Raw genomic sequence first — 27,647 nt, forward strand, 5'->3', positions numbered from 1 at the left:
AGTCATCTTTTACATTGCTCAAATTGAAATTCCTTTTTTTTCATGCTCGTACTAACTCACTCATAGCCAATGTGAGAGCAACTCTACAATGATAATAAAATAAAATACAAGATGGTAGGCGAGGATGTTTGAATTAAATTTTGCATTTTGTAACTTGGAATTTCTAAGACTTTTGTAAGTAGAGGTACAACTTTAACCTTCCACTTTTAAAAATAAGTGTGCCTTTTTAATTCTTTCACCTATTGCAATTTTTCTCCTGACAGAGCCGCACTTCATCTCGGCGTACGACATGGGTCTCTTCACCCTGTTCTTTTTGAGGGAGAACGCAGTGGAGCACGACTGCGGCAAGACGGTCTACTCGCGTGTGGCTCGTGTGTGCAAGAACGACATCGGTGGGCGCTTCCTACTTGAGGACACGTGGACCACCTTCATGAAGGCCCGGCTCAACTGTTCCCGCTCCGGCGAGATCCCGTTCTACTACAACCAGCTGCAGAGCACCTTCCATCTACCCGAGCAGGATCTCATCTACGCCATTTTCACCACCAACGTGTGAGTAACGCAACATTTAGACCTTTGTCTACCTTTTCACTGTAATTGGCGGTGATATTTGTCCCAGCTGTGTGATTTGGGTAGGCTTACCGTCTTGATTTTCTCCCAGCCATCCCACTTTTAGTGGATTGGGTGTTTTTCAGCCATAATGAGGGCTCTGCTGATTCACTCATGTACCGTATTTTCCGCGTTATAAGGCGCACCTTAAATGAATGGCCTATCTTAAAATTTCTTTCATATATATTTATATATAAATATGGTGGTAGGGGGTATAGTTAGTAGTAGTGGTGTTAGCAGTAGAGTTTTTTTGTGTTATACAGTCACTTGATGGATCTGAGGTAGTAGAATGCAGTTGTTTTATATATATGCAGTTATATATACATATATACATCTGTATATATGTATGTGTATATGTATATAAATATAGGTACATTCATATCCACATATACATGTTTATATATATGTGTGTATATGTATATACATATATATATACATGCATACATATACATTTATATATACACTAGATGGAGCTGTCATAGTAGGAGGGGGTTGTGTTATACATCCACTGGGTGGAACGCTAGTAGTTAGGAGTTGTTATACTTTGACTAGATGGAGCTGTGCGAAAGGGAATTTTATACAGTGATTAACCAAAATTGAAGGTGCACTGATGGCTTTTGAGAAAATTGAAGTCTTTTAGCAAAAGGCAAAATCGGATCATTTTTTGTGCTGCGTGTACAACATCCAAATCCGAATCGACGTAATTCTCGCAATTGTTTCTAAAGCCTCCCAACTAGAGAAGATACGATAACTCCCGCTAACTTTTTTTTGTACGACAGGCCTTTAACACATCCCATCTAGAAAATGGCTTTTTTTACGATCTCAGCCAGATGCACGACATCGAGGGAACTTGTTTTTTTTTACGAGCGTACCTGAACGCGTGACATTTAGAGAACAGCTCTCTAAACACCAAGCCCATTGCACCAGACAATGGCTTTTTAATTTTTTGCACATGAACAAACCCAGAACCACTGTTTGTCTAGCAATGGTAATAAATAGAAAGCCCGAAAAGTGTTGTTGTGATGTTAGTCCTTTGCAATAGGGAACACCTGCCGTGTTTCCAGTAAGTAATTTCCTTTTATTGCCTTCTCCCTGCTACTGCTGATGCTTGTTATTACTCGCCTTCCTTAAACTAACTAATGACTCATGACACGAGTTCCTCATTAAATTACACTGCAGCATCAGGAAAGGTTTGTTCCACAATGATGGGAACTTGTCCTCCCAACACAAAAGCCGTCCCACCGCCGTATGTCAGGCCTCCGCTGAGCTCACTGGCTCGCAGATGTTCCCGTCCCACACTTGATAACACACTCGACATCTCCACATGTTGCTTCGCCGACAGCATTCCCTACTGTTTCCATCTGGCTTTCCTTTTCCATCACGTGGACCACACGGTTTGAGGCGCACTAACATTGCACACATCCTAAAATATTTGTGTTTTTTTTCAAGCCGACAGGCGCAAGATTTCATCATGATGACATCGTTGCAATATATCAAACATGCAATAGAAAAGCGGTGATGACTTCTTTCTCTTTCGCACTATTTAATCTCCTCCTTAAACTGATGGATTGAAAACGAAAATAATTAGTAGCGGTGAATGGGGGGCTTGTAGACGGTAATGTGACGGCCTTAGAAGAGATGCCGGAGAGCAACGCCGCCGCCGCTTTTTAATTAAGTGGATGGTGACTAAGCTCTCATTACTTACTAATTATGAGCCTCCTTATCTTTTGTGACTCAATCGGATGTGTTTGCCACTCCAACCCTCATTTGAAAGTGGACCAAGGAAAAGAACGGTAGAAAAAGTCTCAAGTGATGCTCAGAAAGACAGAAGGAAGGTTAAATTGAAGGGGGGCTTCAATGGCAGCCAACTAGCTGACCAGAAATATTTGCCTCAATTTGGTCTTTATTTTTGGTCCCCTTACATTTTTGGGGAAAAGTCAGCCCCCAATAGAAGGGTCAGTTAGCAACGTATATTTTGGTAGGTTCATCGCTCATGATTAGATGCATCAAAAGTACCAAAAAGTATTTTATGGAAAGATTCTAGAAGTCAGTCATTGTCCTATAAAGTGACTATTGTGTAATTATTTTAGTCATTTCTATGTTGAAGATGAGTGTTTAAAAAATGATTCCCCTGAAAGCTAGTTTTACTTTGCAACATGAGATTTAGTAGTCCATCCATCATGAGTAGATCTGGGAATATGTCTCTAGAAGCCATGTTTGAAAATACGTCTGTCATTATGCTGTGAGGTTGCCATTTTTTTAAAATAATTTAGGTCATTTCCAGTTTGTCCTTGAAAGTTAAAAATGGAAAAACAGCCCCCAATTGGATTTTTTTCCACTCAGCTGTAGGAAATTTTGTTAGTTCTATCTATAGATTACATAGGTAAGATAGATATGTCTCAAAAATCAATGTAATGAAATATACAAAATGTCTGCAATTGTGCTGTCAGTTGACCATTATAGGTTCAGTTTGGTCACTTATTTTTTTGGGAAATTCATACCCAAATGCGGGTCTCGCTTAGCAACATGAAATCTCTGTCATGATTAGGCTCACAAAAAGTTTTGAAAAGATTGATAAGTGGTCCCTGAATGCAAAAATCCACCCAAAAAGTCATCAAACACAATCATGTTATTCTTTTCACCTTTAATTTACGATCTCAAACCGCAAATACACCTACATTAAATATGTTCTTAAGTTTAGCTTGACACCTGCAACGTTTTAACTAGTGTTGCTTTATGTTATTGCGCAGGTGTTTGCTGACTCTTGCACAAATGCGAGCCTTATGGTGGGTGTAGTGTGAAAAAAAAAATATGGACGTAATTCTCAAGCAGTGCTGAGAGAAGCCTTTTTTTCCGTCCGCTGTCACACTAGACGTGGCCGTGTCGAAACGTTGCCTCATCGCTTTGTGGCTGTTTCATTTTCAGCAGTGAAATGAAGTTAGACAGTCTGACAGTTTGCTCCGCAGCTGCCAATTCGGCAGCATCTGGCCATTTTCACTCGTCTTTCAAAGATAAATTACTTCAACTTTTTTTTTTTTTATCACTACCATATGAAGAACGTTTACTGGAGAGATGGGCAACTTTAGATTGTGAAGAATTAGGGACTTGGTCAATGCAAGAGAACATGGCAGTAAAATTTGATAACCCATCATAAAAAGTGAAATTAATAACCCAACCTACATTTGAGAGATCCTGAAACATGGCATTTTGTAAACATGTCTTTCATTACGAGACCTATTGAAAGTCTAAAATGTCAAAAAATTATTCCCAAATCGTTATAAGGGGGTATTTTCCAAAGAAAGTGAAGAAAATTGGAAGTTCTTTTGGCCAAGAAACATGATTTTCTTTTTTAACCCTTCCTAATATCAATGACGTAATATTAGTTCTATAACGGCACCCATATGAATACTAGTTTCAATGCAAAACTAATATAACTTATGAGATACACTCGCAAAATGAGTCAAAGTCTAGCACTTTGCGGCGACCCGTCGGTTGGTGGGCCTCCCACAAGTCTCGCCAAGCTAGGCTGACTCATGTTCGGCGACAGACTAACACGTGGGCGAAAGCAGCAACAAACAAAAGAAAAATAAGGAAGGAAGTCATTACCGCCTCGCTCTGTCTCCCTTTCTCTCCCGCTTATGTGACACCTGCTCTCCAAGTAAGACTTTAATTGTGTTTTTATTGACTGTTCAGGACTGATAGTGAAACGCAGCCCGCAGCCAAACGAGGCGTCCTCGTGTAATACATACGTACGACTTCATTAAAAGCATGGCATCGTGACATGAATGAACAGAATCCGCACAATGTTGCTTCTGGAATAACATCTGCTATTTTTCCCTGATTGCTGTTGTCCTGTCCGTTAACTATATCTGCGAGGCATTTTACTCTGGAGTTAGTCAAACTGTCCTCACTTAACAACTCCACTTGCTTCCTAATGTTGCTTTTAGATTTTTTTTAACAGCAAACATTTGTATTTCCTACTGTTTTCTGTCCTTACCATGTTTACTGTGGTGGTTCCTGTCTTGATAAACCTTGTCTGTCCTCATGTGCTGTCCATTCCTGGCTCATCGTCAACTTAACATCTGCCTTTTTCCCATAAATTGTTTCCTAAAAGGTCCTATTCAAACTAATCCTGTCCAAATTCTACCTTTTTTTTTTAAATTTCTACCCTATCCATAACAATTTAACATTTTCACCACCACCCTGTCCTGGTACAGCAGTCCCATCCATCATATGTCCCCATTCTGGCTTGGCCTGTCCGGTCACATCCATAACTCCTCTTTTTTTCCTGCCCTGTCCTTGCTGTGTTTTCTTAACTTTTCCACGCCATCCATAATATCTAGTATTTGCCTTTTCCATATCTTATCCTGGCCTGCCCTGTCCTGTCATATTTTTCCCCAACCTGTTCTGACCCGGCAATAACATGCACAAATGAAATTTCTTTTCATGCCCGGTCCCTTCGATAACAACTTCCAATTTCAGTTCCTTCTATTTCCTCTCCAATCTGGTCACAAAGTTCATCCTGATTTGGAACAGCCAGAATATCTTCAATATTTCTGCTGCCTGGTCCTGTTTTGACATATTCTCTCCCGTGTTATTCTACCACAGTCACGACAATTCCCATTTATTGTCTTGTCTTGACCTGGCCTTCCTCATCTATATAATCTCCCAATTTTCCCAAGAGTGTTCTGTCCTCACTACCCCCAATTTTCTTACTTTACCACTTCTTTACTCTACCTCTCCTTTTGTGTGTTTCGTACTTAGCAACACCATAGCAGCTTCGGCCGTATGCGCCTTCAACCTGAGCGCCATCACGCGTGCCTTCAACGGGCCTTTCCGCTCCCAGGAAAACCCTCGCTCCACTTGGATGCCCACCCCGAATCCCATCAGCAACTTCCAGGTCAGTCTTATTATGCCCATCACCAATCAAACGTAAGGGGGTACAGAACGGGAAAAAACTCTTTAACAAAACAAATGGCTGAATGTTAACGTATTGATGTGTAGATTTGTATATATGTGTATATATATATATGTATGTAAATGTCTGTATATATAAGTATGTGTATGAATAAGGTATCCAATCCTAACTCCCTCCACCAGTGTGGGACCATCGAGGATGACGGTCCAAATGAGGGTCTGACAGAACGCAGCCTACAGGACGCCCAGCGGCTCTTTCTAATGAACGAAGTGGTGCAGCCAGAATCCGTTGACCCCTTGGTCATGCAGGACGACGTCCGCTTTTCCCACTTGGCCGTGGACATTGTGCAGGGGATGAACACGCTCTACCATGTCATGTACATCGGCACTGGTAGGTTAGAGATGAAGACAAAGAAAATACAAGTACAATGGTGCCTCAAAGCATTTGGTAACCTCAACAATTTACAAGTTGAGGCATTTGTAAGTAGAGGTACCACTGTACAAGCAATGCACAAAGTCAGGATAACGTCTTCTTCTCGCAGAATACGGCAGCATCCTGAAAGCACTGGCCACGTCCAATAAAAACCTGCAAGGCTGTTACCTGGAGGAGATGGAGCTCCTCCCAGCTGCTTTCCGCCAGCCGATCCTAAGCCTGCAGATTTTGCACAGCGACCGCTCCCTCTTTGTGGGCCTCAGCGACCGAGTGCTGAAGATCCCTCTGGAGAGATGCTCCACATACCGCACTGAAACGTGAGTCCACTGTCTTTTACCGCCTTGTACCGTAGTCTCCTAGTTAGTTGCATTACAACACACCACTATTTAACGTCTGCTTCTCTAAAGTCACCATTTTTTTTACAATTCTATTCCATAATTCACATCCATTTTGCTGCGATACTGCACTTGAGGCTATCAGTTCTATCAGTCATGGAGTCTTTGATCTTTACCTCTTAAAACCTTTACCTCCTCTTATAAATGCAGACACACTTGTCGTTTTCCTGCATTTCCCCAACTGAGACGTTAAAAGCAACGTGTTTTCCGCAGTAGCACTTTGAAGAAACGTTGTTAATCCGACGAGGCTGCTTCCGTTCATCTTTTTGCTTCTCCATTGGCACTTCATTCCGCTCAACACTTCCGCCGCCCTATAGTGTCTGATTAAAACGTCCTACGCCAGGATTAATTAACCACATAAAAAAAGCCTTTTGTAACATTAGCAGACGGCCCTTTCGAGGCAGCTAAGCACTATCCTTCTAATGAAGATTGGAATAATAAGAATAATTATAGAAAATACATGAAGTCTTCATCTATAAATTGGGAAAATATCATCTTAAAATAGACATCTGTATTCAATGAGCAACTTCTGGCTCAACTACTAACATGTTAACACAAGTTTAGTTCATTTAGAATGCAACCATTTTCACAACATTGGTACCTCGACATATGAATGGCCCGACATACGAAAAATTTGAGATACGAGGCGGCCTTTTGTTACATACATTTGTGACAAGAGCTGCAGACCTTGTACACTTTATTTCTTGAGCTGGCCTTAAACATTTATTCTTTTTTTTTTTTCTGGAAGAAACCATGGAGAAACATTCCCCCGTTATGTTTGGGTTGTCCTTCTCCTCCTAGGAGGGAGCTGATTCTAATATTAGCAACACTGGCATTTTTTTTTTTTTACCCTTGGGAGAGCTGTCAAAATGTCCGCCAGTTGAGGGGAGATGACGGACGTGTTGACACCAGTCAGAAGTGAGGAAAAATGTCAGTGTGTGAGGTCTCTTGCCGAAGGAGGTCTCCCCATGTTCCTCTCACTGACAATATCTCATTAGATCAACTATTTCACACCTCTACGTTTGTTTATATCTCAAGTTGCAAAAATACTTCCAATCTGTACCAAAGTACACGTACCCTGACAACAGATTCTGGTAGTGTGAACACGGGTAAAAAAAAAAAAAAGAAAACATAATCATCGATTATCCGTTTGCATGACGAGCGTTTGCCGTTATTGTTGAAAGCACCCGAATGCTTATTGCCCAGCTGTTAGTTTAGCGAACCAACCGGTGTTGTTTTTTCTGCAAATTCAATTAAGTGAAAGTGCTTTTAATGCCTCGCTTTTCCCTTGTATCGATTCGTTCGCTAGCTAGGATTTAGCTCATTCATCTTGTTTTTTGGTCACACTGCTAAACCTTTATAACAGTGGCGGATAATATGGAGACTTTTAGCGATTGGTCTGCTTGCTTGTGTGTTCGTGTCGTCCTCTATTTACGGTTATTAAGCTTGACCCGGCCACTTGGCACCTGCAGCTTATGTCATCACGCCATCATTTCGTTTTTCAAACCCAACCAGCAGCTGATTTATTGCAGCCTTGCTACAATATACCATGCACTTTAGATAAATCACTATACTTGTGTATATTTTGTAATTTAGAACTGCAGTATTATATTCAATTCTAATCATTTAATGCCGAAAAAGTGCCATAGTATTTCCTTCGTGTTTGTTTGGATTGTAACGCCGACTCAAAAATGTAGTTTGGGAAGAAAAGGGTTTAAGGTAATACGCAGAAAGAATGTGAATAAGGACTAAGAATACAGAAACAAGATTGAATATATATGCTACCTGACTATAAGTAGTCTTACAAAGTCAACACAACTTCATTCACCACTGTTGACTGATAGGACAGGGAAAGGTAGGATACATCAAGGTAGTGTTAGCCCAAATAATATATTATTTACAGTCTTAGACATGAAATCAATTTCCACTTGAAAAGTTTGTTTTAAGTTATCCAGTGTCAAGGCCTTTAGCAGCAAGTCAATCCATTTTGACAGAGGGTGAATGGCAGGGATTGTTTCCCTCCTGTCAAAAGAGTATGACAGTTTATCATCATCAACGGCAGCCAGTGTGTTAAAACTTAAATAAAAAAACATGATTTATTTTTTTAACCTGATTTTTATCGTCAATTTAACATATAAAAGTGGAAGGACTGTGTAGAGTTTGCATGTTCTCTCTGGGTTGAATGGGTTACTTTTTCACAGATTCAGGGGTCTAGGCTCCAGCACCCCCCATAAGTGCTTCAGGAAAAGAACAAAAATGGAAGGATTTCAAGTTGACCCTTTCTTCCTTTGATTTTTTTTTTTCCTCAGAGGAAAAAAATTGGACACCCCTGTAATATACAAAAAAGCCTCTAATGATTTGCCACTTTCACCCAATAATAACTTCAACATCAAAACTTCCATCGTGGATTAAATGTGTTCCATTTTGCCAGGACTAATGCCTGACTGTTTCCATCTGCCTTGGTGGAGGTACGCGCTCTACTGAGTGCCACTGTGTGTGTCAGCCTGCTGTCACTAGAGTGCCTCTAATTGACTGGCGGCAGTGTTGCATCACGCCTGCACCGGGCTGCAGCCTCCGCGGAACCCGCCGGTCGCTTGGCCGCGCCCCAGGGAAAGAGCCGCCTCGCTGGGGGGATAAAAGTGCACGGCAAAAGCCTGTCGGCGGCGCAAAGCGGGGGCGCGTGTCATAATATTCCCCCATGTTAGCTCCTTGTTTATTGGCCGTGCCCATCATTCTTTCCAATTATATTCACACAGGCGCGTTTTTTTTTACGCCTTCGCCGTAATGGTAGAAAACGACTTTTACGAGGAAGAAGCAGAAGAAACAATTAGGTGATTTACGTGCGTCGACGTGTTGTTTTGTTGGCGGTTGGCCTCTTAAACATTGAACTCACGTTAGTGAAGCAGCATCTGGCTCGGTGCCCAGAGTTGCTTTCCTACGCCGATAAAATGTAAGATGTAAGAGGAACATTGTGGATATAAATAAATAAGAATGGAATGGGGTATTGGGGAGGAAATGTTAAAAAAAATAATGCTGAAAATATATATGAATTAACTCTTTTGCTGTTGTTAATGATAGTGGATGTTAAATCCGATTTGACAGCAATAAAGAAGTATAGTGCAAGAAAAATAATATGAACGTTATGTTAGGGGCACTATACTTTTTTGCTGATTTGAGGCTCATTTTGGATCGTTTCTTGTTGATTTTGGGCTCATTTTGATAGTTTTTTTGTCGATTTTGGGCTCATTATGGATTGTTTCTTGCTGGTTTTGGGCTCATTTTAGATCATTGTTGATTTGAGACTCCTTTTGGGTCATTTCTTTGTCGTTTTTGGGCTCATTTTGGATTGTTTCTTGTCAGTTTTGGGCTTATTATTGGATCGTTTCTTCTTGATTTGCAGACCTTTTCTGGTGGTTTCATATTTAAGAATAATTTGTGAGGCCTCAATAGGCTGAAAGGCTGACTACTGGTCTGGAAGGAACACGAAATGAGATAATCCTTGACAGGAACTTCAACTCGACAGCCTGCATGTAGTTTTGAGCTCTTTGTGACATCACGCCATCGACCTTGAGCCGCCTAGTTGCGCAATCATTCCACGCATCCACCTGCTCTCGCATGCCCGGGGGCAGAATATGCAAACTCCATCTCCCATCATTCGTATCCATTTAATGAAACGATGCACAGGCAGGAAATACTGTGGAAACCGACAGGAAGTGAAGCTAACGAGCCGCTACGGTCATTTGTTACTTCAGGATCCTCATTAACGGCTTAACATTCAATTAGCAGTCATTACAGCTGCTTGATTGCGGCTTATGAATATTTCACTGAGTGATGGAGCGCGTCTACCAGCTAAGGAAGCAACTTCATGACCATTTTTTAAGTTTTTTTCTGTCTTACTGTGCAAACGTGATGAAAAAGGGACTGTTACTGAGCATATTTTATTAGGAGATTGAATATTTCTGCCATTTTCCCCTGGCAACAGGGAATTTGAAAGGCAATAAATAAGAAGTCTTGTAGATGGATTCAAAGTAATGTTAAATTTTTCATTTTAATTTTTTTTTTGCTATTTCAAGGAGTCTTGAAAAGTATTGAAAGTTCACCCCCAGAGGCAGTTTCACTCATAAGCATAACATTTGCTACGCAAATCTATCCTAGCTAAATCTGCAATGTTGGTTTCAATTCTAACTTCATTTTGTCATGACTGGGAGGCCTTCCACTAGCCTCGAATGTTAAAAAAATTAGGAGATCCACAAAAATGTCTGGAGGATCCATGCCCTAATACGATTCATTCAATTAATTTAAGGGTTTTTAAGTGTGCCTTCCAAATTTGTGAAAATTCAGCACCCAGAGCTTATTTCGCCCAGCAGCATAAAACTTGCCATGAATATCTATCATGAGTAGAGACGTACATTAAAAAAAACTGATGGGTATTTGCATATAGGTGGGAAATGTCCACCATTGGGTGCCATTGACGGTGACAGATATCCAATATGTTTCAACTGGGTGGCCTGGCAGCAGTTAAAGCCACTCTATTGGACAGAAAACTAGCCTTTTAAAAATAATGTTTGTAACAATTCTCTACTGCAGGCTGTGTTTGGAAGCCCGAGATCCTTACTGCGGCTGGGACATGCGTCAGCGCCGATGCACCACGCTGGAGGACAGTACCAATATGAGCCAATGGAAGCAAAACATCACTGCGTGTCCAGTAAGTCGCATATTTCAAGAGTTGATCTCCACACGGAGCATTCTGGTTAAATCAGGGGTATCAAAGGTACGGCTAGAGGGCTGGAAGTGGCCCGCTATGGGGTCCGATCCGGCTCGCAGGCTTGTTCTGCCTGATGGCCATTTTGCAGTTCATTCATAGTGTAAATACATAGCTTAATGGTATATATATATTTTTTTTCCTCAACACGGGCACCGCGAAATCTGAAGTTTGCATTGTATGATCAAGTGTTGGTGTACTAATGCACATTTTGCTATGTGATCAGACGTTGACACTTGGACAGCCAATGAGTTAATAAGGAATCTGAACATACCACATAACCAACAGAAAGTAACCTAAACTGGTTACACCACGTGGAATGTAGTTGGCATTTATGTGGCTCATAAACCAGAGTGAGATTGAGACTCTCGGTTTAAATGTTTCCCATTTCGGCACTCAGACGCAGAACCAGACCACGCACGGTGCTTTCGGTAGCTGGACGGCGTGGCAGGCGTGCAACAACGACGACGGGATTGATGGCGTCAGCATGTGCCTGTGCCGCTCGAGGTCATGTGACAACCCTGCTCCTCGCTGCGGGGGCAAGATGTGTGAGGGCGCCACCATCGAAGTGGCCAACTGCTCCAGGTGGGGAATATTCGCCAGGGTTTTATGTTACTGGTAACTTGGAGTCAGAATTTACAAGAATCCTCCATGATTGCTTTTTAATGATATTATTCTTATTTTAAACATTAGCCTCAGGTAATAGTTTTTAATAGTAAACAATTCAATTTTTTTTCTCGTAAAATTGGTCTATTAAAATTTAATTGTTGTGGTTTTATTCGTAGATATATAGATATTGGTACTAAAATACTGTTGATTAAATATTTTGAGTAGACTGACCAAAAAGACAAAAATAGTTTTCAATCTGGTTTGTTTAAAAGTATTTAAAATGCATTCACTCTTAACCAAGAATTTAATTTAAAATGTAAAAGCCTATGTATGTTATATTATTTACACACATCTTTATAAATTTGAATTAAATATGAAAACTAATAATACCAAATCAGCACACTTTAAAATGATTTGTTTTATATGAAATATTTCACATTTTCAAAACTGTTTTTATAGACTTGATTCTTTAATAAGGTGCTCCATCTGTTCATTTTTCAGCGCTATTATGGCCCTTGAGGACCAAAATTTATACCGCTCCTCCTCTAATGAGATCCCTCTTGTTTGCGTGTCACGGTAGAAACGGAGGGTGGACGCCCTGGTCGTCATGGGGACAGTGCAGCACCAGCTGCGGTACAGGATTTGAGCTTCGCCAACGTTCGTGCAACAACCCGGCACCGAGGCACGGCGGTCGCGTCTGTGTAGGGCTCGCTCGTGATGAGAGGTGAGCAAAATGAAAAAGAAAAAGTCTGCACACCCTTTTTCCAATGATACCAGTATTATTTTTGATTGTATTTTCATAAAAAAAACCTAAAATAAGTATAATAAATAAGTATAGTATACTTGGATGAGTATAGTAAATAAGTCACATTTTTTTCAAGAAAAGAAGTTTGGGTATTGATTAAAAAAAAAAAGCAAGTTTGACATCTGCCTTCTCAAAAGTCATTCTTTGGGCGTGATATACCCCATTGTCAGGTTCTGCAACGAGGGGGTGACGTGCCCACAGCCCGTTCTGTGGTCCCCATGGGGCTCTTGGACCAAGTGCAGCAGTGAATGCAGCGGAGGGGTGCACTCGCGGGTGCGCAACTGCGAGAATGGCAACAGCTGCCCGGGATGCGCCTTGGTAAGTAAGCATCAGTAGCTGATTGCACTATGAAGTAGAAAAGTGAAAAGTCAAAAAAGTCAAAAGCCTTTATTGTCATCATACACAACGGCGTATAATGATAAAGTAATTGGTAGAGCTGCTCCACAAAGTCTGTTTTCCCAGTAAGAAAAATAACATAAGTAATATAAAAAGTCACATCCTGGCAAGGTCAATTCTAAAATATTGCCCAATCTAAGATATTGTACATTATTATACATAAAGGGTTTTAAGGACACATTTTGTGGAAAAATGTTTTCATGCTAGCGGTGCTTCCTGCAGATTTTGGGCCAATATTGGACCATTTGTTATTTATTTGGGGCATTTCTTGTATGTTGTCGGCTCTAGGTGATTTCCTTCTTATTGTTCATCACTTCTTGTTTTTTTTTTTTTTTTTGACACGCTTCCGTGTAATTTCCTATTTATTTTCAAGCCCTTCCTTGTCCCCACCGCCTGTTGATTTTGGAGCCCTTACTGATGATTTGAGGATAAATTCCCATTCACTTCATCTGGTTTTCCAGGCTACTTCCTGATGACTTTATATCCCAAAGTACTTCGTCTCAATTTGTTCACAAGTCTCATCTATTTCCTGTCCAAGATTACGTTTTCGCGGCAGACCATTCCATCTAATCGGACATCTATCATTGTCCACGGAAGGCAATAAGTAAAATATATGCATGCGGACTTTTAGGAGTACAAGGCATGTAACCTGGAGGCGTGTCCGGAGGTGAAGCGGAGCACGCCGTGGACTCCCTGGACGCCGGTCAACGTGACGCAGGGCGGCGCTCGGCAGGAGCAACGCACGCGATACATGTGCCGAGCTCGTCTGGCCGACCCGCATCAGCTGCAGATGGGACGGCGCAAGATGGAGAACAGATTCTGCCCCAACGATGGCACCGCTACCTGCGACACTGACGGTAATGTAGTGCTACATCAGTTGTACCTTGAGTCATCCTTCTTCATTCTCTTTGGCTTACTGGGCCAACTTCAAGTTGAGAGTTATAGCGCAAGCTGTTGAACCGACAGAAATGAACCGTCTTTGAACCAGAAACCCCATAAGGAGGGTGCATTGAAGGATTTATAATGTAGAATTTAAATCAAAAATGTTAAGGGGGTGCTTATTGAAGGATTGACGATGGTTGCTTTACTTGACAGAGCGTTTTTTTCTCTAAAAAGCATTTCTTCTGCTGTCAAGGCAAATGTTGTTTTACAGCGTGACATTTTGCACTACCCCTCTTTGCTGCATCCATCATGGGATGCAGGCCCTCAAATACATATTCATCTTCACACGGCACGTCACACGCATTGGACTAATCCGGACTTCTTGTAGGCTCAGACCTGGCTTGTATTCACAGCATTCACTACACAGATAATTGGATTTACGACTTGTCCACATTGCCTAGGGATGTCCAAAAAATGGCTGCAGGACTGTTGACTGTTAACTGTTGCAGGTTGTTGATCCCTGCCTAGAAATTTGACTTAGAAATATACAGAACTAGGTCCAAAGAGTTTAAAAGACCAGATCAGACTAGACTAGTAAGATAGGACTATGTATGACTATACAGAAATATATAGAACAGATTTACACGATAGGACTGGTCTCAATCGTTCCAGGTAGTACATTACATTCAATCTTGGGATTATAGCTACTCAAATTAACTACTACAGTGAATATACGACCCAAAGGACAACAGAGTAGATTAACAGACTTTTTAAGACTGTGTAGTAATGTAGTATTACAATGTACAGTATTCGGCTCTTTTTTTTTAACTGGTCCTAAACATTTTAGGGTTATAGTTTTTAAATCTAAAAATGCAAGAATTCAAATCATGTCATTTTCCTACGCAGATCTGGTCGAAGAGCTGCTAAAGACCCCGCTAGTCCGAGGGACCAACACCCCTGGCTGGTCCTCGTGGGACACCTGGTCCGGTTGCTCGCAAAGCTGCTCCAAAGGATATCGAACCCGACGGAGATCTTGTGCCGGACCGGAGGGCAAGAGCGCTCCTGTGGCCTGCAGGGGGTCCCCTGTAGAGTACCAGGACTGCAATGTCCAGCCATGTCCAGGTCAGAGCCGCCAGAAATGATACACTAGACACTGTAAGGGTTAAGTACACTTTAATGATTTAAAAATCAAACACAGGCCAAATAGTAATATTTTCCTGCACACGTTTATCTTTTACTTCCATCGATGGCAATAGGCGCCCAATAGATGTTGAGTGGGAGGGGCAAATGAATATCCGGTCATTTAATAATTTCATTCGTTTATTAAATGAGTTCATCGGGAGCATTGATGTCACTTGCTAGGATGCTCGCTATTTTGCAATCATTTTTTTTTTTACCCAGCGAGTGCAACCCGCCAAATTGGGAGTGGGGTGATGAGGGGGCCCAATCAGAGAGCCTATTGAAATGACCATCGCGGGCACGGCTCCGATGGATGTGCGCTTGGCACGCACGTACACACAAAGCCATGCACGTACACACACACATTGGCCAAGGACAGAGCCTGTGACAAAAGAGAGAATGGCTGTGAAATTGTAATTGATGATGAGATTAGTGGGAAGGATGGAGCCAATATAGATTAGTGAGGTGCGTGTGTATGTGTGTGTGTGTGAAAAGGGCCGTAAATCAAAGCCGTCAGAGCGTGATTGCAAACTTTCCTTCCAAGTTCGTGGTCAAGAGATCTCACTTTGACCTAAAAAAAAATGGGTCATTTCACTGTGACCTTTAGTGAGGTTAAGTCAACACTTTTTATGGCACACATTTGAAATTGTACGGGGAGTCCTTGAGTTACGAATGGGTTCTGTTACGATTCTGGCGACGGAATCCCAATCCACACATTAGTTCGTTCACACGTGTCAAAGTGGCGGCCCGGGGGCCAAATCTGGCCCGCTGCATCATTTTGTGTGGTCCGGGAAAGTCAATCATGAGTTTCTGTTTTAGGATCAAATTAAAATGAAGAGTATAGATGTATAATACATTTCCTGATTTTCTCCCTTTTTAAATCAATAATTGTCTTTTTTTGTGTTTTTAGTTCAAAAATAATTTTGTAGAATCTAAACATATATTAAAAAGAAGCTAAAATAAACATTGTTTAAGATCCATAAAAAACTGAATAATCTGAGATTTTAATCCAGTTCTTTTAATCCATTTATTAAAAAAAATCTAAATATTATATCTAAAATGGGCCCACGTGAACCAACCCGAGTGTGACACCCCTGTATTAGTTGATCTCAAAACGCTTTGTAAAAAAAAAAATAATAATAATAATAATAATTTAGTGTAATGAACAATATCTTCTTCGGGTTGCAATGTTGTGTTTTCAATACTGTCCCTAAACGCACTGTGGAGAGAGAGAAAGGAGGAGGAGTTTTTGGCTTTCATTTTTGTCGGGGGTGGCTACGGTTTACAGTCGTCGTGTTCTGGCCTACGGGGTGGATTTACCTGAGCTTCAACCCTGACAAACACGCTAACCACTATTCCAACAAATCATTCAAAGTGTATTCTATCTTGGTATAAAATGACCCCTAACATGATATTCTTTTTCCGTATAATTGCATTATTTTGTGTAATTTGTAATGTACCTGATTTGCAGTGAAGGGCGCGTGGTCTTGCTGGTCAACGTGGTCGGCATGCTCGGCGGGTTGCGGCGGCGGTCATTACCAGCGCACGCGGGTGTGCGGAAGCCCGACGCCTGCCAACGGGGGTGACATCTGTTTAGGATTGCACACCGAGGAGGCGCTCTGCAACACGCACACGTGTGATGGTGAGATTGGAAAATGACTCAAACGATGCTGACACTGCTTTTCTGGTTGATGTTTTTTTTCCAGGTGATCTTGTACAGGATTTGTATGGGTTTTCAGGGTCATTATTCTAATGAGTGCTTATGCTCATTTGCATGTGAGGACACAAACCAAAATTATTGTTCTTTGGTATTCCTGGATGGATCAAATGAAATTGGGATCCATCCTAGGAGCCCGATTTTTTTTATTTTATTGTTGTTTGTTGGTTAGGCCTTTAGATGTGTTTATCATGTCTCTGCATTAATGAGGTGTTTAGATAGCAAACTGGGAGGCCATAGTTTGAATTTATCACTTTTTAGGAGGTTTTTGTCCCCTTTCTTTTTCTATTTGGACCTTTTTGTTGGTGTTTGGGAATATTTTCATTCTTTTAATGTTTTTTTTGCTATTTTCTCATTGCCCGTCATTGACAATATTAGACAATCAATTCATTTGAAGTGAATTAAAATTGATTGGACATCTAGTGGCGTCAAGGACAAACAATTAGTTCATTTTTAGTTTATGGTTAATTTTATTATTATTTTTTTAAGGAAATCTCCTAGCCTAATTTGTTTTTTAATCACTTTTTTTCCATTTAGGCCTTTTTTTTACCCCGCCATAATAATTTTTATTATCCTTGAATAGTTTTTTCTTCAGAAATATGAGATCATTTTATTCAATTCTTAAATCCTTTCCCTTTCTAGTGTCTTTATGGATGGCTTTTTATCATCCAAAAAAAAAAATCCAGGATATTTCTCTTTCTATAATTTTTCTTCAAGAAAGTTTTGTTTATGGAATTCAACCGATCGATCCTGTAAAAGCACGGGATGAATGATAATATCCACATCCTTATTTTTAAAAAATATTCTCTTGTGGGCATTCTTTCCTTCCTTTGCTGTCCTATTTTATTTTATTTTTTATCTATGACTGCATGCAAGTATGTGTTTGTGTTTCCGGGAAACACGTTCCCAATCCCCTCAAATTGTCTTGTTGTATCTCGTCAAGTAGGGTCCACCCCCCCCTTAGTGATTTTCAATTGGAATTATCCGTCTTCCTCCCTCCCTTCGTAATGACTAACCACAGGTGAAAAAAAAAATCTAAATGACTTCCCGTCGTTTCCGAGATGCTAATCGGCGCCCTTTGATGGTCTTTTTTTTTTCTTCTCGGGGGCGTCCTGTCAATCGAGAATTGGCGACCCTGGCGAGCACGCCAGGGCGACCGCTTTCTAATCAGCCTTCAGCTTTGTCTCCCCGTCAATCACGGCCGTTATTAAACGCTAACGAAGGCCGGCAGGAGGAAGGCCGTCGTGACGTCAATGCGGAAAAGTATTTTCCGATAACGAGTGGCCCCCTTAGGGCTGATGGTGCAGTCTTTTGTGTGTCTAGATGTGTGTTGGGCCCCAAGGGAGCAGATGGAGGTCCTGGTTGACAGCCCAGGTAAATGTGCCATCCTCCGTTCTGCTTCTGCTCACTTCACTGAAACAAAAAGGTGGAAAAGTTTCCTTTTCTTGGTTCAACTTCTGGTGGCTTTGGATCTCGGGGGGGCTGTTCTGGTGTGCATCCAGTCTTTGTGGAAATCTCGTTTGGGGGGGTGTCAACTTGTGTGTTTTAGGCTATTCTCCATTTTCTAAAAATAGCGTTTGACCTTTGTCATAATGTAATTAAGATGTTAGAACCATTGTACTGGTTTCCTGCTAATAGTGAAATGTTTTTGTTTTTATTTATTTATGTTCAGTCTATTTTAATGGATTCAAATATATTATATTATTTAAAATGAATAATTTAACTCCCATGCCTGAATTTGCATTTAAATAAATATACATATAGTATTAAAATAATCTATCGATAAATAAGAGCATAAATAATTCAATGCTAAATACATAAAAAATGAGAAAATCCTAAAATGGAACAATCTCAAAAAGAAAAAGAGCAACAAATAAAATATCTATCAAATTAATTAAAAATTAAAATAAATAATACATTACAAAAGCGATTATTCATAAATCTCCCTTTCAGATGGATTTTCTATCTTTTCCAAATATTCTTCAAATTTTAAACATGCATTTTCCATATTTTCTTTCATGTACTCTTTGATACTTTTTAATGTTTTGCAAGCCAAATTAAGTTTGATTACTAATAGGATGTTTTTCATGTATTAGCATATCTTCCAGTGCTTTTTGAAGTACATTTGTTAAGTATAAATTCAGGCATCAAAGGGTTGATAAAATCATCAAATATATAAAATATACATGTGCCTGATGGTGTAGTGGTTCACCCGCCTGACTTCATTCTCACTCTAAGAACCCCATGTTTGTGTCCAGGTGGGTGGATGGCGTGGTCACTGTGGTCAGCCTGTGACGACTCGGGGGTGCAGATGCGATCCCGAATGTGCGGGGCGGCCGGGGGTGTCCCCTGTCTGGGTAACACCACCCAACGTCGGGACTGCAATGAAATTCCTGGTGAGTTCCAGTAAAATAATGTAACGTAATGCTTCAGTGAAAGGAAAGTATATAAAAAAATAACGTAATATGAGTCCATCAAAGGCTTTTTGCGTTGACTTACAAATTGATGCTAAAGATGGCTGTCAGGGACCAAATTTTTGCCTCTTTTGTGACCTGTTGCATCCACATATTGTTCACTTTTTTTCCCATTTCTCCTTCATGATCCCAATCTAAGTAATTTGTGTCTCGTGCCATGTTTTGTAACACCGCTTGATATTGGCATTTTTAACAAGTGCAAACGACTCCCAGAGGAGGAGCCAGGGGCAATTCTGGCTTATTTTTTTGCACTAAGCAAATAAACTAACACCCACATAGACACAATCCCTAATGTAGAAAGGCAAGAAACAACAAATAATCGTCTAGAAAATTGGTAATATAGTTGTATGATCCAATGCACCCCCAAATAAATTGTGCAACTGGGCAGTTGCTCACATTGATCACCATTTACATGAATTTAAGTTTAGATCATTCCTAAATAAATGAAAAATAATCATTATAAGATTAAATGAATCAAATTAGTCATTTGAAAAATTCTAATGAAGAAATCAATTCTGAAATAATAACTTCTTAAAACATTTAACTTATTTACGTGTGTTACATATTTAATTTTGGTACTGATAATGCTCGGCCATACTCAGACAAAATATTTTTTGTTGTAGTAGTAGCAGCAAATGATTCAATTATTATTATTCAATTCATTTTCCGAGTTGTATTAGGCGAATTTAGGGCTTCAAAGCCGCTATTAAGCGGAACTCTGAGTTGCCCATGGCATAATCCAGCCCTGGGGAAAGGCAAGCCAGTGGCTAAACTGCCTGCCTGCCTGCCTGTCGCTCTTCCACCTGTGATTACATTGACTTGGCGTGGGAACTTATCACCCAAACCCAGCAGATGCGCTCCCACCTTTCTAGTCCTCACTAGATTCATTTGTGATTTCCGCACTTTGAAACAACGTCAACATACATGTTGTCTTTTAGTCTCCACGGGTAACACCTTGTCGCATGTGCCGTTATACCCTTTGTTGTTATCAAGGCATGTGTGTGTGTTTGTGTGCATGTGTACGTTTGACCGTGTGTGTCTTCCTCTCTGCAGTCATCCTCCCCGCATCGGGCTTTGACAAGGACCAACACTGCGGAGGTAAGTGGATTAGCAGTGGTCCTTTAGCCCCTCATCACATGCATGATCCCAAAGGCCTGCTTACATACTGTATTTTCACAACTACAAGGCGCACTGCATTATAAGGCGCACCTTCAATGAATGACACATTATATTTTTTTCTGTATATAAAGCACACTGAATTATAAGGCGCCCCGTCTATTTGGGAGAAAATTTAAGACTTAAGTGCGCCTTATAGTTGTGAGAGTACGGTGCATGCTACATGTAGTCTCTGTCCTCAGCCTAGGTCATTTTCTATACTTTTCTATGTACTATATCTGCTTTTGCTCTGTTACCTTCCACCTATCCATCTCAGTTGCTCATTACTGCAAACTGCAATCCCAAGAAAGTTTGTTGATAGGTGCCTCACCCCCAACGCACATAGTGGAAAATAGCCAAGTCAGATCAAGTTTATTTATATAGCCTTTAATCATAAAAAGTCTCCAAGGGGCGTCACAAGCCAACAGTTCACAAAATCGCCATTGCTCCCTGGTGTGTACCTCCTTTTCGGGTCAAGGAAAAATTCTGAAGACCTCAATTTTGGGGACGAAAGAAGAAGAAAATGTTAGTCTTTGGCAAGTGTAAAAGTTTGAGGCTGGTTGGGTGGTCTTTCTACTTTTTAAAGATTATAAAAGGTGCTACTTTTAAGCATCTATACAGAAAAAAACATTGGCGGGAGGGTGCATCTTGGCCAGAGGAAGAACACCTTTTTTTTTCCTACCACGATGGCGTGTGTGGCTGGTCGCCATGTTGGGCAGGAAAAACAGCAGTTGGAAAATAGATCTCAAAAATTACAAAATGGACATTATTTCTCAGTACTCCCCGAATCAACAATGTCAATAAATTCTTCTTGTTGTTTTGACTTAACAGCGTTCACGTCAATCCACCTGATCGCCACCGGGGTGTCCTGCTTCTTGGGTGCGGGTCTCCTGTCCTTCCTGGTCTACGTGTACTGTCAACGCTTCCACAAGCCGTCGCAGGAGTCGGCAGTCATCCACCCGACCACGCCCAATCACCTCAACTATAAGGGCAACGTCACGCCAAAGAACGAGAAGTACACGCCCATGGAATTCAAGGTTGGTGACTAGCTGAATATGCATTTTTCATATTTGCCTGCTGGCTACGTAGGAGCGGGAATGCCACATTTAAACCAAAAAAAGCTTTGCTAATTAGAAATTCAATGTGTGGCTAAATATCACTTTCAATATGCATTAATTTATTTGATTCCGTTTTTTTCAACACTTAAAATAAAAATGAGAATTGTTTTTATATTAAAACAGGTATCTATTTTTGACACTTTGTTCAATCTAAATAATTTTATTTTATTCAAATAAGTAAGTAACAAATTAAATGAATACATAAATATTGAAATAGATCATCCTTTACATGAATTTAAGTTTAGATCATTCCTAAATAAAAGAAAAATAATCAAAAGCTGAAATGATAACTTAATGAAACATTTAATAACTTATTTACACGTGTAGCATATTTAATTTTGGTACTAATGTTCAGCCATAATCAGACAAAATATTTTTTGTTGTAGTGGTAGCAAATGATTCAATTATTATAATTCATTTTCCGAGTTGTATTAAGGAAATTTAGAGCTTCAATGGCGCTATTAAGCGGAACTCTGAGTCTCCAATTTTACCACCTGAAAGATTTAAGAACCATAAACGGGCGCTCATGTTTTATTTACTGCTTTTATTGCCGCGTTGGTCTCGACACACCAGGATGAATGGCCTGCTCTCCTACCTTTATTAACGAGCTGCATTAGTGGGCTGACGCTAACTCTTCCAGCATCCTCTTGTGTGTTTTTCTCCACTAACAGTCGTTATCAAGAACACTCTTTGCATTGGTTTTATTTTTTAATTATCAAAAAAAAAATCTAATTAAACATAAAAGCAATGCTTTTATTTGAGTGCCACACAATGCATCGTCTTTGATGTTAAAATGAATGGAATGCAGCATTTAGTGATGCTACACGTTGACCTATTTTCAAGCCGCGGTCGATTCTTCTTGCTTTTTACGCGTGACGTGAAATAAAGGTCAAACGGCTTTAACAATCCCTTTAATTAGCTATGTGACAATGCTAATGATGAATGCCGGCCAAATCGATTTAGTCTAGATCTGTCGCGAAGAGGTGCACCTGCACAACATAATGAGATCCCGGGAAAAGAATAAATGGAATACTTATTAGAGAATTCGCTTCTAATGAGAAACCATCAAACTTTGCCACCATGTTGGATCCGTATTAACAATACAAAATCAACGTGTCTTTGAAATTTGGTGGAAATCTAACAAACCTTACGGCACAAGTTTTAATAATTTGTTTTTCATTTGAAAAGGAAACCATTTTTTTCTTTAATTATTTTCCAAATTAAAGTGGAAAACAAAAAATGATTTTCAGATATTACAAAGTGATTTTTGAACTAAAAACACAGAAAAATAATGGATTAAAAATGAAATTATTGATTTAAAAGGGGGAAAATCAGGAAATATAATATAAATCTATAATATTTATTTTAATTTGATCCTAAAACAGAAAGTCGGCACTCATGATTGACCAAAAACACAGAAAAATAATGGATTAAAAATGAAATTATTGATTTAAAAGGGGGAAAATCAGGAAATATAATATAAATCTATAATATTTATTTTAATTTGATCCTAAAACAGAAAGTCGGCACTCATGATTGACTTTCCCGGGCCACACAAAATGATACGGCGGGCCAGATTTGGCCCCCAGGCCGCCACTTTGACACCTAAAATGGCTTGTGAAATTAGCACTTTTTCTGTGACTTCTACCACATGGCTTCTTGGGACTTTTTTTTAAATTGAGCTTTTCCTAATGGACTTGTCAATCAGATTTCATTTCACTTTATGAAACGGGCTGCATTTTTAAATTCAAGCCGAACTATTAGACTTGTTCATTTAATGACGAGTCATCAAACTTCCCACGACGTGCAATGACAAAAAGTCCAACATTTGGCACTTAAGTGTCATCCATCTGTCTAGCACACATGGGTTTAATTTGAAAGCAATTGCACCAAAAGTCTGCGACAGTTTTCTCTTTTGAAGCTTCTGCAAAAAATGGGCCAAAACGCCTCTAAAACTGCAAATTCAAACTTAAATGGTGGACTTCCTTTCCATTGACAATGATAAATGATCATAGTTAGTAGTTTTCTGTGTTCTAGCACATCGTCAAACTTCACTGCTAATGTCCACCTGCGTTGGGTGACAAAAAAAAACCAAGATTTAATAACACAACGTCATCAATCATTGATTGCTAGACCAGATATCGGAGTAATCGAGTTGAAATTTAAAATAGAGGCTTTGGTGCAAAATGCTCAACTTCTGGCAAGATCCTCCAGTCTGTCGTCCATTAACGTGCTGACCAAGTTTGACATGGAACTCGATTATATTTGTTACAGCGATTTGCCGGCGCCTGTGAAAACAGCGGCCGACTAAACGCATCTGCCACAATCAATTACTCAGGCTTAACTCTTTCAGGGCTCTTTTCAAACTCCTGTTGGGAATTTAGATGAGTTCATCTGGAGAAGACAGCCCATTTCTTTGGATTGGGAGAACGGCAGCCAATGTTGGGTCATTTACCAATCGCTTGAAAGTCAGATTGACTTTTGATGCTTTTAAAGTCTTTTTAAAGATTTTTAGCTCTTGTGGTGGTCCATTTTACTTAAAAATGGGAGATTTCTCTCAAAACTTGAAAATTCAAGTGAGTTAGGTTGACCCAAAATTGCAAGTTATTTTTTGACAGTGCATTTTTCTTTAAAAAAGTTTTTTAAAGTCTAATATTCCTGTATATCATCCACCAAACTATTATATCATGTTTTTTTTAAATTATCTTGTTACATTTTTTAGGACAGGTGATTCAAATTGGGGTTCATGAGAGAATATTTGGGGGTACCCATTTGACATCCAATTGTCGAAAATGATCTCGCCATTGTGTATTTTGCGATTGACTAACAAAAAAAGAAATATATTTTTAAATTAAGTCGAAATAAATCAAGCAAAACTATGGTTTGGAGCTCATTTTCCCTCAGCAGAGGTTTGTTTCCGTTTAGCTAGAACTCATCTCATCTTATTTTGTGTTCCCCAGACGTTGAACAAGAACAACCTCGCAACGGACGAGCGCTCCAACTTGTTTCCTCCGTCGCTACAGCCACAGCAGGCCAACGTCTACACCACCACGTATTACCCGCCTGCACTCGGCAAGTTCGATTACCAGGCCAACGCCTCGCCGTCGCCCTGCCGGACGTACAACCGCGCCAACAACAGCTGAGACGCGAGCCACCCCGGGGATCTTTCTTACTCAGAACTGCAAGTTGGAATGTTCCGCACCTGACAAAACAAAGCTAGGAGGGGGACGCCGAACTTTTCAAAAAGTCCTGCTGATGAACACCCCAAATGGGCCGTGGTGTAAATAATACCGCCGGGAGACAGACTCCACATCCGGATGGCCCTGAGGAAAAATAGTGCAGCTGTCATATCAAATATGGCCGCTGCGCTGCGTTAACGAGAGTTCAGAATATAAAATGGGGTGTTCCAAAATGTTTGAGCCCATTTCGTAGGCCAATCATTTGGACAGTGTTTGTTGGAAAGACGTCAGATGTTCAAAGCTTGTGAATTAAACGTTGCACGTTTTTGTGTGTAACGTTTGCCATTTCTATCTTTTCAGGTTAGGAAATGGCATTTTGCGTGGTTGAGCATGCTTAAACTCAGTCACCAAAGACATAGCGGCAGGCATGGTTCACAAATTTTGCAAAGAAGGCATCAACTACAACACAAATTAGGACCAAAAATGTCAAGAAAAGGGTTGAAATGTGGTTTTTCACACTTGCTCTCCAAACACTATTCCAAGGACTATGCATGAAACTGCTCCACGTCTATGCTGTCTCAACATGATTGGCTTATGAAATGGGGTCAAACATTTTGGAACACCCTTCATTTGCAGGCCAAACACAATTACAAATGTGCACTAAACAGGTAAAAGTTTCCTTTTGCTAAGATTATAGGTGCTACTTAAAATATTGGAGCTCATCTCCTTGTTTGGCTTGTGGCATACTACCCTGAAAATGCCTGAATTTAAGCAGAATGGAGCTTGGTTAGTACTTGGATAAGAGACTGCCTGGAAATACCAGATGCTGTAAGATCTTATGTTACCAAGGAGAATTGGCTCAAGTGCTCATTTAACCTGTGAGAAGCAGATGGATCTCTGATTTACATTTATTCTTATGGGGGCCCATTGCCAAACTTGTAAATCATAACCCTCGGAACCTCACAGCTCTGGCCGTGTGGGGACTGGGAGACTGCTTTGCCACAAAAATGCCCTCTGACCCTACAGCTGCTTTTTTGGGGTGAGGAGACGTTGGATGGGTGACAGCCCAAATCTTTGCCTAAAGACACAGCCACAAAGCACTCAATCGCCTTTACTTTGGTTGGCTTATGTACATTGGTCAGCCAAACGATGTCAAATGTGTACTATACAGGTTCCTGCTTGGCTTTGCTCAAACTACAGGTGCAACACAAAACATTCAATATCCTGTCCTGGTTGGCCTTCTGGCATACTACCCTAGAAAAAACTCTGGAGGTTAAGCAGGGTTGTACAAGCATGGTTACTACTTGGATGGGAGACTGCTTTGGAATACTGGGTGCTGGAAGCTCAGCATGGTAACTACTTGGATGGGAGACTGCCTTGGAATACTGGGTTCTGGAAGCTTTTATGTTTGTTGACTTAACCTTGTGAGAAGCACTTTGATACACAATATACACAAAGCCCTCACTCACACTTCCTTAGATCTAGATTTGTCGGCCAAACTCACTGACAAAAGTGCACTATACAAGTCAATGCTTGGTTTTGTTCAAATTATAGGTGCAATGCAAAACATCCAATATGTCCTGGTGTACCCGACATATTACCCTGAAAAAAACTGGAATATAGCATGATTGTACATGGTTACTACTTGGCTGGGTGTACTGCCAAAAACACTCTGAAGGTTATGCAGGGGTGTGTATGGTTACTACTTGGATGGGAGACTATCTTGGAATACTGGGTGCTGGAAGCTCTTATGGTTGCTCATTTAACCTCATGAGAAGCAGTTTGATGCACAATATTCACAAAGCCCTCACTCACACTTACTTAGATAGGCTTAGGTAGATAGGTTGGCCAAACTCAATGTCAAATTTGCACTACACTGTTAAATGCTTGGTTTTGCTCAAATTATAGATGCTATGCAAAACATCCAATATCATGTTCTGGTTGGCCTTCTGGCATACTACCCTGAAAAAACTCTGGAGGGTATGCAAAGCCCTCATTCACCTTTACTTATATACATTTGTGTGTCAAACTTCATGAAAAATATTAAATTTTACTCTTGCTAAAACTATAAACACAACTCAAAACGTCTAATATCATATACTGGTTGGTAAAATTATGTCAAGACAATTGGTCCATGCCTGCCAGAAACAGGTGGGACACCAAGATTTTTGTTTTCAGGTAGTGACTGGAGTTTGAACCCAGGACCCTGGATCTCAGAGACTAATGCTCTAACCACTCAGCCAGCAGAGACCACAAATGTCAGTTAAAAAAAAAAAAAAATGTCATGTGTTTTGAGCCCAAAACCCATGTCAATTTTTTTTTTTTTTAATGAAATTGTTATGTCCTCTGCTGGCTGAGTGGTTAGAGCATTGGGCTCTGGGTGTCTGAAACCCAGAGTCCTGGGTTCAAATCCCGGTCAGGACTTGGAAAATAAATCTTGGTGTGCCTCCATCTGGTGGGAGGGGCTAAGACACTTGGTCCCCTCCCACCAGGGGTGGGAGGTGACACCAAGACACTTGGTCCCCACCCACCAGAGGTGGGAGGTGACACCAAGACACTCCCTCCCGCCAAAGGCGGATGAGGCCAACACTTATACTTATACCAAAACACTTATACCACTTTTTAGCAAAAGGTTATTGGGTCCCCTCCCGCCTTCGGCGGGAGGGGACATTAAGACACTTGGTCCCCTCCCGCCTTCGGCGGGAGGGGACCTAACTGTCTTGGCCCACCCACAACACCCTTGGTCCACCCCCGCCTTCGGCGGGGGTGGACCGACGGTCTTGGCCCACCCACAACACCCTTGGTCCACCCCCGCCTTCGGCGGGGGTGGACCGACGGTCTTGTCCCACCCGCAACACCTTTGCCCCCCTCCCCCGCCGAAGGCCGAGGCAAGACACTTGGTCCCCTCCCGCCTTCGGCGGGAGGGAACCAAGATTTTGGTTTCCAGGCAGCGACCGGGAAGCGAACCCACGACCCTGGATGTCAGAGGCTGATGCTCTAACCACTCTGCTGGCGGAGCC

At 40.8% G+C, this 27,647-nt stretch overlaps 1 protein-coding gene across 3 annotated transcripts in view; it reads left to right on the forward strand.

Annotated features, from left to right (window-relative positions):
* The window catches only part of sema5ba (sema domain, seven thrombospondin repeats (type 1 and type 1-like), transmembrane domain (TM) and short cytoplasmic domain, (semaphorin) 5Ba), a 66,329-nt gene extending 39,774 nt beyond the window's left edge, over nucleotides 1–26,555 (forward strand). Inside the window, exons 8-23 of one of the 3 annotated variants that reach the window (XM_077728131.1) lie at nucleotides 264–549; nucleotides 5,371–5,506; nucleotides 5,707–5,914; nucleotides 6,066–6,273; nucleotides 10,939–11,056; nucleotides 11,514–11,698; nucleotides 12,303–12,446; nucleotides 12,698–12,845; nucleotides 13,555–13,780; nucleotides 14,712–14,927; nucleotides 16,456–16,626; nucleotides 18,025–18,075; nucleotides 18,960–19,097; nucleotides 20,229–20,273; nucleotides 21,162–21,367; nucleotides 24,409–26,555. In XM_077728131.1, coding sequence (XP_077584257.1) covers nucleotides 264–549; nucleotides 5,371–5,506; nucleotides 5,707–5,914; nucleotides 6,066–6,273; nucleotides 10,939–11,056; nucleotides 11,514–11,698; nucleotides 12,303–12,446; nucleotides 12,698–12,845; nucleotides 13,555–13,780; nucleotides 14,712–14,927; nucleotides 16,456–16,626; nucleotides 18,025–18,075; nucleotides 18,960–19,097; nucleotides 20,229–20,273; nucleotides 21,162–21,367; nucleotides 24,409–24,591 — 2,669 coding nt within the window. In that variant the 3' untranslated portion in view covers nucleotides 24,592–26,555. The remainder of the gene's footprint in view (nucleotides 1–263; nucleotides 550–5,370; nucleotides 5,507–5,706; nucleotides 5,915–6,065; nucleotides 6,274–10,938; nucleotides 11,057–11,513; nucleotides 11,699–12,302; nucleotides 12,447–12,697; nucleotides 12,846–13,554; nucleotides 13,781–14,711; nucleotides 14,928–16,455; nucleotides 16,627–18,024; nucleotides 18,076–18,959; nucleotides 19,098–20,228; nucleotides 20,274–21,161; nucleotides 21,368–24,408) is intronic. The other 2 variants (XM_077728129.1, XM_077728130.1) reach the window with 2 other exon arrangements.
* The last annotated feature ends 1,092 nt before the right edge of the window (nucleotides 26,556–27,647 follow it).

This window comes from Stigmatopora nigra, chromosome 11 (assembly GCF_051989575.1).
Source record: "Stigmatopora nigra isolate UIUO_SnigA chromosome 11, RoL_Snig_1.1, whole genome shotgun sequence".
Classification (NCBI taxonomy): Eukaryota; Metazoa; Chordata; class Actinopteri; order Syngnathiformes; family Syngnathidae; genus Stigmatopora; species Stigmatopora nigra.